We start from the raw sequence: 13,292 nt of genomic DNA, 5'->3' as shown, positions 1-13,292 counted from the left end.
TATACAAGAGCAGTTATATGACAGGATGTGCTGTATGTCACTCTACTAAACATCTCCACACTTCTACTTGTATGTCATCTGGTCCAACCAACTTTCGACTCTTCATTCGCTTAATCGCTGGTCCCTTCCCCCTTACTAATCCTATCCACTTCCTGCTTCACCATCTCCACACCATCCAACCTTCTCTCTCTCTCTCATTTTCCTCATTCATAAGCTGCTCAAAATACTCTCTTCACCTTTTTAGAAGACTCTCCTCACTTGTCAACTAATTTCCATCTGCATCCTTTATTGCTCTAACTTGCAGCACCTTTCCAGCTCGCTCCCTCTGCCTGGCCAATCGGTACAAATACTTTACTCCTTCCTAAGTGTCCAACTTCTCCTACAGCTCCTCATATGCCTTTTCCTTGGCTTTCGCCACATCCCTTTTCATCTGCTGCTGCATCTCCTTGTACTCTTGCCTACTTTTCTCATCACTCTGTCGATCCCAATTCTGTTTTGCCAACCTCTTTCTCCTTATGCTTTCCAGCACTTCCTCATTCCACCACCACATCTCTTTGTCTTCATTTCTCTTCCAGATGTCACACCAAGTACCTTTCTAGCTGTCTCCCTCATCACTTCTGCAGTAGTTGCTAATCATCCAGCACCTCTTCCCCACCAAAGAGCCTCTGTCTGACCTCTTCCCTGTATCTCACACTACACTCTTCTTCCTTCAGTTTCCACCATTTTATTCCTCTTTCAGTCCTCACTCTCCTCCTCATCTTCTTCACCTCCAACGCCAATGACCACCATCTGATGCTGTTTATCTACACTGTCCCCTGCCAACACCTTACAGTCTCCAATCTCTTTTAGGTTGCATCTCCTGCATAAAATGTAGGCCACCTGTGTGCACCTTCCTCCACTCTTATATGTCTTCACTCTTTCCTAGGTACACTCTCTACTACTTCATCTAACAAAAATGTATTTCTCCCCCATCCCACAATGTAGAACATAGGCACTGATGACATTTATCATCACCCCTTTAACTTCGCGATTCACGTTCTACCTTCAGGATCACCACTTCACCACTTCTCTTTTTATCCACACCAAGTTAGAAAGGTTAAACCCCCTCTAATGTTCCTGGCCTTAATCTCTTTCCACTTGGTCTCCTGAACACACAACATATCCACCTTTCTCCTCTCCATAATATCCGCTATCTCTTTCCTTTACCAGTCATAGTGCCAACATTTAAAGTACCCACCCTAACCTCCACTCTCCTATGCTTTTCCTTTCCTTGCCGTCTCTGTAGACGTCTTCCTCCTCTCTTTCTCCTCCTTTGGTCAACAGTAGTCCAATTTCCTGTTTCCTGTTGGCTAACAATACCTGTGGTGGTTGTTGGTAACCCGGGGCTCAACCTAACCGGTATAAAATTTAAGTTTGTGATCCGCATATTTGATTTGGCATGTGTTTTATGCTGGATGACCTTCTTAACGCAACCCTCCCCATTTATCCGGGCTTGGGACCGGCACTTAGAGTGCACTGGCTTGTGCAACCCTAATAGTTGGATTTGCTGTTTTAGTAAGATAATCAATAATATTGAAGTGTGGTATGACCTTCACATAACAGTGTTACTTTCAACAGCCCAAAACTGAGACAGTATTTCTCAAATCCTTTTATTACTTTTATATCACAAATTACAGTGCTTCCTGATAACGCATTCTAGGTAACAATCAGTTCAGTTCATCAAGACTAACATAATATTTCCCTTTTTTTCCTCACAGATTGTTAGCTTAAAACTAATTTTTTGTGGTCTAAGCAATCATGTAATAAAATATATATTTTTATATTAAATATATATTTTTTGTTTCCTTACAATTGTTCATTGCAAAGGTTCTATGAAATTATTTTTATTTTCTGTATTTCAGTCTTCTATTAATGTTATTTTAAGTAAAAGAAGGGTGTTTGAGCCTTGTTTTTTTCGTGGACGGTTCTCTAAAAATGACAAACTTCTCCTTTAACCTTCAATGAATGTCCAATTTCAGGTCGAGATGTTCGTATAGAATGAGTAGAACTGCTCATCAGGTTAGAATGCCTCACACAGATGTCAAGCAGAATAGAAGGACGGTTTGACAATCATCATGATCATTTCCACATCCATTCTACAATTTCTAGCAGATTAGAACCACTCAAATTGCTGCCTTCAACTAAAAAAAAAACTTTCTTTTCGGCTTCTCCCGTTAGGGGTCGCCACAGCAGATCCTCCGCACGTTTGATTTGGCACGTTTTACGCTGGATGCCCTTCCTAACGCAACCCTCCCCGATTTTTTCCGGGCTTGGGACCGGCACTAAGAGTGGCTGGGGATGGTTCCCTGACCGGGAATCGAACCCGGGTCGCAGCGGTGGGAGCGCTGCATCTTAACCACTAGACCACCAGGGGAAATTGCTGCCTTCAACTGAGATTTATAAAACTGAACCAAACCAGATTGAGGTAAAGCAGTAAAGAAAACCACCAATTTAATCTATGGACAAAAAAGATACTGAGAGATACTGAAATGAATGTACTGAATGCTTTGAATACCACAAACTTCAGCTTCTAACCATCTGCCACCAACAACCACATTTTTACACTTATCAACCCATCCTTATACATCACACAATTGGACTGTTTAAGTCTCTGGACACATCAATGAATGGTGATTGAATAAACTAAACCTGCATGAAAAAGTAGAGAGGTGGAGCAAATATGTGATCTAAATTTAGCCAATGGGTGGAGCTAATCCTCTTTGGTAGAATTATCTGGCTGTGGGATTAGACAGCTTTACCTCTGTACAGGGCATCACCTACCCATGATTATGACTTTAAACCAACTAGATTTGAGACAGTATTGCATTTATATTACCTAGCAAACAGTGTGTGGCAAGTGATGCTAGCATGTTCTAAAAAAGAAATACACCAGTTCTGTTCCATTCCTGCTGAGCAGTGTTGCTGTGAATAGATTTACCTTCAAGTTGAATTTGCAGTTCACAAATCCAAGCCAAGCCTAAATGATTTCATCAATGTCAAATCCTCTAGTCCTTGCACAAGGGGAAGAGGGTGGCCTTAATGATTTGCTATAGTAGGCTAAAAATACTGTAGGTTGAGTAATAGTTAAAGTATGCAACAGTCAACTTTGCTCAAATCAGGCCAATGTTCAAGCTCAAGTATATCAATTTGAAACATTTGACACAGGAGCACAATAGAGTTACAATACAAAGATGTATGTAGGGCAAGGAAGAGATAAAATATAAGGAAAGATGGTATAAGGGGAAAAAATGTGTGACTGATCGGTGTGATGCAACTCAGTCACAACCCATATTTCAATAATTGCCCGTTTCAAAGTGTTTATTCCTTTTATACAACACTAGTTTGCCAGTAGTAACATGCTTATTATCCATTTAGTGTTATGTTATCATATGTTATAACAGTAACAAGCAGTTTTGCACTTATCAGAGCTAAAAATCGTTCTCTCTTGTAAGTTAAAAGTAAAAAATGTTACAGTTTGTGATATTACCAAGAACCTCTAAAAGCCCTACATTGTAACCCACTGGCACATATTAATCACTCACAGAAGAAGACAAGAACATCTTGAGCACACTAGCAATGGAAGTCTTATTTTATTTCTGTACTGTTGTAAAGTTCAGTGTTCTGCATAGAACAGAGAGTATTATTCAGCCTGCAAGCTCCAGGCACAGAGAGATTCTCTAGAGTTGAGCTGATTGTGGTGGGATAGGGGTGGAGGGGGGGATGGGGTGTTTGTAAGATTGCATCGTAATCCGCTGGTCTGTCCCATCATTTTGTGCTAAACTGACAAGGATTGCCTTCAAAAATTCTTTATCCTGGAATTATTCTACCTTTTTTTATGGAAATAGTTTAGTATCCAAAAAATTGTCATTCTGGTAAGTTTTAATATCTGTTCGTTCTTCGATACTAAAGACTGAAAACAACAATTTGTTGCATTTTTTTATTTCAGTATTAAAAGTGTCTTGTGGTCGATGCAAAGTCATACTGCTCCACAAAACATATGTGTGAACTTTTGTTTAGTGATGTCTCTATAGTACACAGAAAATGTGGAGTTGTGTTGTATTAGTAGATTTCGAATATTGTTGATTTTTTTTTATGGCTTTAAAAAAAATCTAATAAATATCAACATTGTTTAAAATAATGTACGCAATCAAACATAATGTAAGCCAGACAAATACAATAAGCCATATTTATAGTATAGTAAATGCAGAATGTAATCATATACAGGTTATGCCTGGTATAAATAGTGCATATTTAAAATATATTTAAAATATAATTATATCACACTGGTGCTTCCCAAGTTGTGGAAGCATTTTGCTAAATTGACAGACATGTTATATATTTCATTGGTGTCCATAGACAAGAGCAGTCTCTTTGCAGTGACCTGTAATAGGCTTAACCTACTCAAGCAAATTTCAGTCAGAAGCCATTATTTGTGGTATACTTGCATGTAAGGATTAAAACATGGCTCATGCTGTTGTTGGAGAATAATTATTGACAGAGCAATGTGATTCAGTTATTAGTACCATGGCAAACTTTATTTGTATAAGTGCTTTGTATTTTATTTCTGCCACAACAATCGTTTTATTCTTCATTAAATAATTTCACATATTTCATGTTATCTGTTTTGAGTTGCATTTAATGCCGTGTAAGAACTGTGCTGTAGAACACAATACTATTAGACCTAACATTTAATCAACTGTCAACAGTCATCAGCCTGTTAGAGAGAAACAAATAATTTGTTGTGGCAGAAAACCTAAAGCTGCAGCTTTAGCTGACTAGAACAAAGCTTTGGAACTGGAGACTCCTTTCCTAAATGTTAATAATAAAATAGCTCCTTACAGGATTCTTCACTACAGCGATGTTTATACCCTGTAATAATGTAATAAAATATCTGTTACAATTAATCAACACATTCTGACCAGTTAGATAAAATTTTCATAGAACGTATTATAAAATGTATTATAACACACTTAAATGTCTATACTGGCTCTAGTGTTATTCAGGGCAATAATGTAAGTCTGAAATACCATCTGGAATTGCAATGACAGATTCAAAACCAGAGACACACAAGCTACATGCTGAAAGCAGGGGATTTTGGTTCATAATCCCTTTTCATCTGTCACATCTGTAGTGTGGCATTAGACAGACCTGCTGGTATATGTGACTCTGGTAAATTACAATAAAATGTGACACAACTTTCCAAAGTCACAACTGAATTAGATTTATAAAGCATTGCAGTTGCTGGTATATTTCTCAGGCATTTTTTTTTTACCTCATCATTGACTATCATCAGCATCATTATTTCCATTTCCTGTACTCTATCCCATTTTGTACTCTGGATCACCAAGCAAAATTAAATTCCCCACAGTGCAGATGGATCAGATCACAGCTCTTGACACCATTCTTAACCATTAAACAAATTTTTTCAAATTTTTAATTTCCTACTGAGGAACTGCATTTCTTTCATGACCATCTTGCTGCACTTTTTCACAGAAATCAAAAGGATGTATTGTTGTATATATAAAATCAAAACAAAAATAATCACATTGTAATTTTTGTGCAAAGAATAATTTATTATTTTCATTTTTATAAATATGAAAATAATTCTGGGTGACAGAATTAATGCTATTTTTTTGTTTCTGTTTATTAGATTAGTGGGTCTACAAAACAGGCTGTTTTTTTTTTTTTTAAATAGTAGTTCCCTTGATTTTTCTTTTTTATTATTAGTAGTTCATTCATTTTGGATAAAAAATTATATATATATATATATATATATATATATATATATATATATATATATATATATATATATATATATATATATATATATATATATATATAGTGTTTTTTTTTATTATTATTATTATTTTATTTTTTGTATTTCTGCACACAGACTAAAATGTCATTGTATTTTTAGACAGAAAGTAAAAAGGCATTATTTGTGTTTCATCATGAAAACAATGCGGATATTTTGCCCACAATCCCCTGTAATGTATCTTTGTATGTTTATATCCAAACGCTTGTAAAATTTTTACTGTTCAATTATGTCCAGGTGTTTATAAAGTTAAAGATCTTACTCATTTATATATACAAATAACCAATTCATTGACACATTTAAAAAACAATTCCTATTCCCATATAAACTTGGCTCTAAACAGTGCTGTTGAATTCCTGATTCTGATTGGTCTGAAATTTCTGTAATAGCTGCAGTAGTCATAGTAGTAGTAATATTCATAGCCAGCAGTATGCTTTTGGGTTTTTTAATGCATTCCTTCAACATTTCTATCTCATCATTTCTATACTAAGATTTCACAGAGAGACTTGCATGGCAGACACGCCACATAAACACATTAAAAGGTGCATAGTAGTTGATATAGTGATTTTGCTGTCAGAGGATTTTAATGTAACTTTTTAGAAGAAGTCTCCAGTGTCAGTGTTTTGTAATCATTAAAGGCAAAGCTGCTCTTTTGGTTTCTGACATAAAACACTTAATGGACCACATTGCACCACCCCATTATGGATCATTTTCCTGCCACTTCCTGTCATGTTTTAGTCTTTACATAATGAGGCTGAATGATAAATGAGAATGATAAATATTATCAATAAAGCATAGAGTTTAAACTGGATCTGTATTCTGTGCAAATCCAAACGCTCTCTGTTCCATGTAAGTGTTTAATATATACAGTATATAACAAAATGTTTGAACCATTTCTGTGTGTAGTATAATATTTGAACATGCTCCTGAGCAGTAAGATGATGCTGTAAAGTGGCACCACATTACCAAATGAAATAGATTATTTTTCAATTGTACCTCCATATTTGATTTCTACTTGTACTTACTTATACTCTCTGTCTTTTTTGAATAACTTTCAAAGAGAAGTAGTTAACTGTCACAATTGACTATACGGTGGAACCGCAGATCCCAGCAGGAAATCCATAAATAGGATACTGGCATCACAACTGGCATCTGGAACAGTGATTCAGAATTCAAACAAAGTGCCTTCTGAGGATTATGCTACTATAGCCAGCTGTGATTTGGAGAATACTAAGACAATTCTAAAAGTGTGGGCAAAATGGACAGCCATTACCAAAACAAAATGCAAGACCATGAACGAGAAAGACAGCACACCTATGAAGAGGAAGGTGAGGATGGTTACCCCTACCATTCTGACTATCCTGCCCAAGAGGAAGATGCGGCCAGTGATGCCACTGAAGGACAGGATGAGGACGATCAGATGTATGAAGGGGAATATCAAGGCATTCCTCACCCAGACGAAATCAAGGAGGCGCGGCGAGCTGCCCGTCGGGAGGCCAGGTTGAAGGCAAAGTTGGCCACCTTGCAGAATGAGGAAACACTGGCTGAGCAGTACGAGAATATCATGGAGGACTGTGGCCATGGGCGCTTTCAATGGACCCTTTTCATCGTGCTTGGCCTGGCACTCATGGCTGATGGTGTGGAGTGTTTTGTAGTGGCCTTTGCTTTGCCGAGTGCAGAGAAGGACATGTGCCTCTCCAATGCCAGCAAGGGAATGCTGGGTAAGTGAAAAATCAGAATTTTCAGTTTCCAGGACTTTTCTAAAATATTTTTACGCACATACACTGAAACAGACACAAACCAATGTCCAATGAATAGTTAATATCCAAAATATCACCAGGTAGGTGATTATATGTGATTGTGAACTATAAGAACAATTTGAGACGATTAAAACCCCTCTATTTTATCATAATATTAATACAGTATCCCCCATTTATCCCAGTGGTTCCAAAACCGCCAGCAATAAACAATAAATGGACGCCACCCCAAAATGCTATTTTATGTATACAGTTCTGTACTGTATTTACATTTTACTTAAAATTCTTTATTAATACATTTAGAAATTATTTTAACATAAAACTCCATAAAACAATTCCCTATAGGTTTTTTGGTCTATCGTGCAATCCGCAAGAGACCGGGAAAATTAGAGAAACAAATTTGTTATGTGGCAAATGCAATTACGCGATAAACCGGGGCGCCAGATTCGAACCGCGGTAAAGCAGGGAAAGTTAGACAGTAAACGATGCATTTCCAAGGGTTTTTAAGTCTTTCAAAACGTTAAATACAATTTGAATCAATAATCAAATTGCATCCTGTGAAGGAAACAACATCAAAGTTGTTTCCAAACATTGAGGTATTCAACCAGAGTTAGCATGTTTACTAGCTTTAGTATCAGCACTCAGTGTCATCACATCATTAAATCATTTTACTGATTTATGTGAGTGCATTTGCAGTGTTTTTTTGTATTTTTGCCACTATAAAAAAAATGACATTTAGCTGAAAGGAGAGTATCTGGCTGCACTGGGTGTTTGACAATTTCAGGCTGAGATAAAGGTGATGTGAAAACAGTTTCTAAAAAACGGCTGAGAAGCAGCCATCCAATGTACAGAAAAAAATCAACTATTGCACCTTTAAACTATAAAATGTGAACAACCCCATCATTTCCAGTTTATAACTGAATTGTTTACGGCACCATATTGTTGCAGGGGTTGTTTGAATGAAGCTTGGTGACACATGCTCTTTGCTACTTTATTGCTCAATGCAGTTTGTGGAATCAAGTTTGCTCGAAGTTGTGGAACATAATATGATAACATTGACATATCACAGCGAGAATAAGATTTGAAACGGAACTGCAATGAAAAGCAAAGGAAGTTTACAGATTTAAAGGTCTATCAAACTGCAAGGTCACATCATTCCAGGGAGAGTTTAATCCAGCAAGGAGTTTACATTCTGGACATATGCCTCATCTAATAGTGAACCTCATTAAATCATTAGCACTCTGTGTGTGGTAAAACAGAAGGAGGCAGGTGTAGAAGTCAGAGTCCAATAATAAGACCCTGTTTGATTTAGATGCATGCAGTATATACATATTTGTGATTATATTTGGAGGTGTAATGGAAAAGGCAAATGGCAGCTGTATGTGTTTAGTCTTTAACTATAGTCAGATTGAAATATGAGGTGGGAGTGCCTTAAACCATAACACTTTTTTTTAGCAGTGTCAGAATGCTTTGATTGAATTTATCTTAAATAGAGATGCCCTGTCTGGGATTTTTTACAACAAATTTAGCTAGTTCTATGTTTATAAATATGTAGTACATGCAGTCTAATTAAAACCAACAATGACCGAAAGGTTACTAAGGATAAACACCCAGTGCAGCCAGATAACTCTCCTTTCAGCTAAAAGTGTTATGGTTTAAGGCACTCCCACCTCATATTTCAATCTGACTATAGTTAAAGACTAAACACATACAGCTGCCAATTGCCAATTGATATATATATATTGATATATACATCAGTGGCGGCCTGTGCATTTGGTACCTGGGCCTTCAGGGACGACTTACCCGACTTGATCCACCTCTTAACACCACCACTATCACGTCGCAGTTATAGAAACCATCAATACAATACAAAAATGCAATGTAACAACGCGTGGCATAACAGAGAGAGAGGCATTTCACATATGGAGGGTGAATACCATTTTACTAAAGCAAGAAACCCAGTTAAGACTCCAAACCTCTACACTACAACCACAACTGTGCACCTACATCATCTGGAGCAGTTAAGGATCAATATTTGTCTAATAACATGACAAAAACATAAAAATGTGAATAGAATACAACCTACTCACCAGAGATAGAGACTTAGGTAAAAAGGCCAACAGTACAGACTTTGAAGGCCCTGGGCCGATTAGATTGACATGGCAGCACATAGAGGCTGAAATCTGATTGGACAAAAAAATCTATCTATCTATCTATCTATCTATCTATCTATCTATCTATCTATCTATCTATCTATCTATCTATCTATCTATCTATCTATCTATCTATCTATCTATCTATCTATCTATCTATCTATCTATCTATCTATCTATCTATCTATACAGTGAGGAAAATAAGTATTTGAACACCCTGCTATTTTGCAAGTTCTCCCACTTAGAAATCATGGAGGGGTCTGAAATTCATGCATGTCCATTGTGAGAGACATAATCTAAAAAAAAAAATCCAGAAATCACAATGTATGATTTTTTAACTATTTATTTGTCTGATACAGCTGCAAATAAGTATTTGAACACCTGAGAAAGTCAATGTTAATATTTGGTACAGTAGCCTTTGTTTGCAATTACAGAGGTCAAACGTTTCCTGTAGTTTTTCACCAGGTTTGCACACACTGCAGGGGGGATTTTGGCCCACTCCTCCACACAGATCTTCTCTAGATCAGTCAGGTTTATGGCCTGTCGCTGAGAAACACGGAGTTTGAGCTCCCTCCAAAGATTCTCTATTGGGTTTAGGTCTGGAGACTGTCTAGGCCACGCCAGAACCTTGATATGCTTCTTACAGAGCCACTCCTTGGTTATCCTGGCTGTGTGCTTCGGGTCATTGTCATGTTGGAAGACCCAGCCTCGACCCATCTTTAATGCTCTAACTGAGGGAAGGAGGTTGTTCCCCAAAATCTCGCAATACATGGCCCCGGTCATCCTCTCCTTAATACAGTGCAGTCACCCTGTCCCATGTGCAGAAAAACACCCCCAAAGCATGATGCTACCACCCCCATGCTTCACAGTAGGGATGGTGTTCTTGGGATGGTACTCATCATTCTTCTTCCTCCACACACGTTTAGTGGAATTATGACCCAAAAGTTCTATTTTGGTCTCATCTGACCACATGACTTTCTCCCATGACTCCTCTGGATCATCCAAATGGTCATTGGCAAACTTAAGACGTGCCTGGACATGTGCTGGTTTAAGCAGGGGAACCTTCCGTGCCATGCATGATTTCAAACCATGACGTCTTAGTGTATTACCAACAGTAACCTTGGAAACGGTGGTCCCAGCTCTTTTCAGGTCATTGACCAGCTCCTCCTGTGTAGTTCTGGGCTGATTTCTCACCTTCCTTAGGATCTATGAGACCCCACGAGGTGAGATCTTGCATGGAGCCCCAGTCCGAGGGAGATTGACAGTCATGTTTAGCTTCTTCTATTTTCTAATGATTGCTCCAACAGTGGACCTTTTTTCACCAAGCTGCTTGGCAATTTCCCCGTAACCCTTTCCAGCCTTGTGGAGGTGTACAATTTTGTCTCTAGTGTCTTTGGACAGCTCTTTGGTCTTGGCCATGTTAGTAGTTGGATTCTTACTGATTGTATGGGGTGGACAGGTGTCTTTATGCAGCTAACGACCTCAAACAGGTGCATCTAATTTAGGATAATAAATGTAGTGGAGGTGGACATTTTAAAGGCAGACTAACAGGTCTTTGAGGGTCAGAATTCTAGCTGATAGACAGGTGTTTAAATACTTATTTGCAGCTGTATCATACAAATAAATAGTTAAAAAATCATATATTGTGATTTCTGTATTTTTTTTTTTAGATTATGTCTCTCACAGTGAACATGCACCTACGATGACAATTTCAGACCCCTCCATGATTTCTAAGTGGGAGAACTTGCAAAATAGCAGGGTGTTCAAATACTTATTTTCCTCACTTTATATATATATATATATATATATATATATATATATATATATATATATATATATATATATATATATATATATATACATTATGTGTGTGCGTGCTACCGTGCAGTATTTACTGTACACATCACAGCAGAATGTCTCTGGAGCACTATGTTGAGAGCACTATCTTACAAACTGACCTAATAACACAGCGTAGATAAAAACACCCTGAAAAGCCATCACTGTGAACTTCTGAGTGCTCTAATGCTACAACGATGGACAGATGGTGCAGTTCAAGAGTAAAGAATCAAGGGTTTTTTTTGTCTGGGCTCTTAGGGGTGAAAGTTAATGGGTGTGTCACAACTGCAGTGAAAGTAGAGTGATGACGAGTCCAGATGAAGGGAGAGAGGTACAAGAAGAGGTAGAGAGGTAGAGAAGTAGAAATGGAGCAGAACTGCATTAGTAACCCTTCTTTCGCTCCCAGTGCTTGGCTCAAACATTAGAGCAAAGCATTAGCCAGCATTAGAGAAATTATTTCATGTGCACATAATCACACACTTTCTCCAAAATGTGTCTCAGTATCTCAAACTGACTTGTGTGTCAAACTGCTATCTATGAAAATGCACCAAAAAGATTTTATAGATTTTTTTATATATTATAGCAACCATATTCTGGATCAATTCTGGTGTCATTCCACACAAAGTGTACAATGTTGATCTGGGAAATAAGATACAGTATTTATGAGCAATCAGTTTATTTAGGCGTTTATTTTGGTGATGCTAAATTAGACTTTTTGCATTTAGTATTACTAATACTAATATTAGCCTTGTAGTACTAACAAACATAAATCAGACACAGACCGACTCTGATTGATTGACTACATTAGGAATCTCAGTATATTTTCTATTTGGACATTTATAATTGCTGTGTAGTTTAGAAAATTATAGTGCACAATCAAGGCCTCCAAATTTCCACGAACAGCGAGAAAAATATGTGGAAGTAGTGAGACCTCTGGTGGTAAAAAAGTACCTTTTTGCTTTATCAATTCATAAAGATTTATATTTCAGAACTGGGCTGTCCCCTGAGAATCTCTCACCACAGTGAAGGAGAATTCAGAGAGAAATAGGATAGTGTTTTTTTTATTCATCCTCAGCGGCGGATAATAGAAGCAGTGTGCTCTAGAAATGGATATATTCTGCACCAGATTATTTCACTGAATGCAGAAATGTTTTAGTAATCTTACCATGCATGTGAGAGAGCAAATTCTCAGCCTATAAACCTATTTCACCTTCATGTTGGATCACTGTAACATCATAGCTGTGTGGTAAACATCAATCATAGAACAATTTGATTTGTATTAATATCAATTCATTATAAAAATAAGAATAAGACGTTGCATTTTGCAAGAAGCAAAGATTGGACAGAAAATGTATTTCGGCTAATTGACTATATTCATCTGAATAGGTTTCTATCCTGTACTTTTGGGTACTATTTCTCTTAGGGTTTGAATTATATTTACAGTAAATGACATATATGGTTCATCCTTCAATCCTTATGATTTTTTCTACTAGGATGAGTATTTGCTTTTTTTTTTTTTTTTTTTTTTTTTTTTTTTATGAAGACCATAAAAGTCACTTTGAATTATGTGCTGCAAATGTACTTTGTGTGTGGATATATGTGTGGTGTATGCAGGTCTGATCGTGTATGTGGGGATGATGCTGGGAGCTGTAGTCTGGGGTGGTCTGGCTGATAAACTGGGACGTCGTCATT

The 13,292-nt window shown here is 37.2% G+C and overlaps 1 protein-coding gene across 3 annotated transcripts in view; it reads left to right on the top strand.

The window, feature by feature from the left end:
* Positions 1–3,735: 3,735 nt before the first annotated feature.
* sv2ba (synaptic vesicle glycoprotein 2Ba) overlaps positions 3,736–13,292 on the top strand; it is a 19,183-nt gene continuing 9,626 nt past the window's right edge. The window contains exons 1-3 of one of the 3 annotated variants that reach the window (XM_083557906.1): positions 3,736–3,911; positions 6,915–7,575; positions 13,215–13,292. The exon at positions 13,215–13,292 is cut by the window's right edge and continues 103 nt beyond it. In XM_083557906.1, coding sequence (XP_083414032.1) covers positions 7,113–7,575; positions 13,215–13,292 — 541 coding nt within the window. In that variant the 5' untranslated portion in view covers positions 3,736–3,911; positions 6,915–7,112. Of the gene's footprint in view, positions 3,912–6,914; positions 7,576–13,214 lie in introns of those variants that run through there. The other 2 variants (XM_083557907.1, XM_083557908.1) reach the window with 2 other exon arrangements.

The sequence above is a fragment of the Silurus aristotelis genome (assembly GCF_946808225.1).
Source record: "Silurus aristotelis genome assembly, chromosome: 13".
Classification (NCBI taxonomy): Eukaryota; Metazoa; Chordata; class Actinopteri; order Siluriformes; family Siluridae; genus Silurus; species Silurus aristotelis.
The sequence above is the reverse complement of the archived record's forward strand: the minus strand, read 5'-3'. Positions and strand labels throughout refer to the sequence as shown.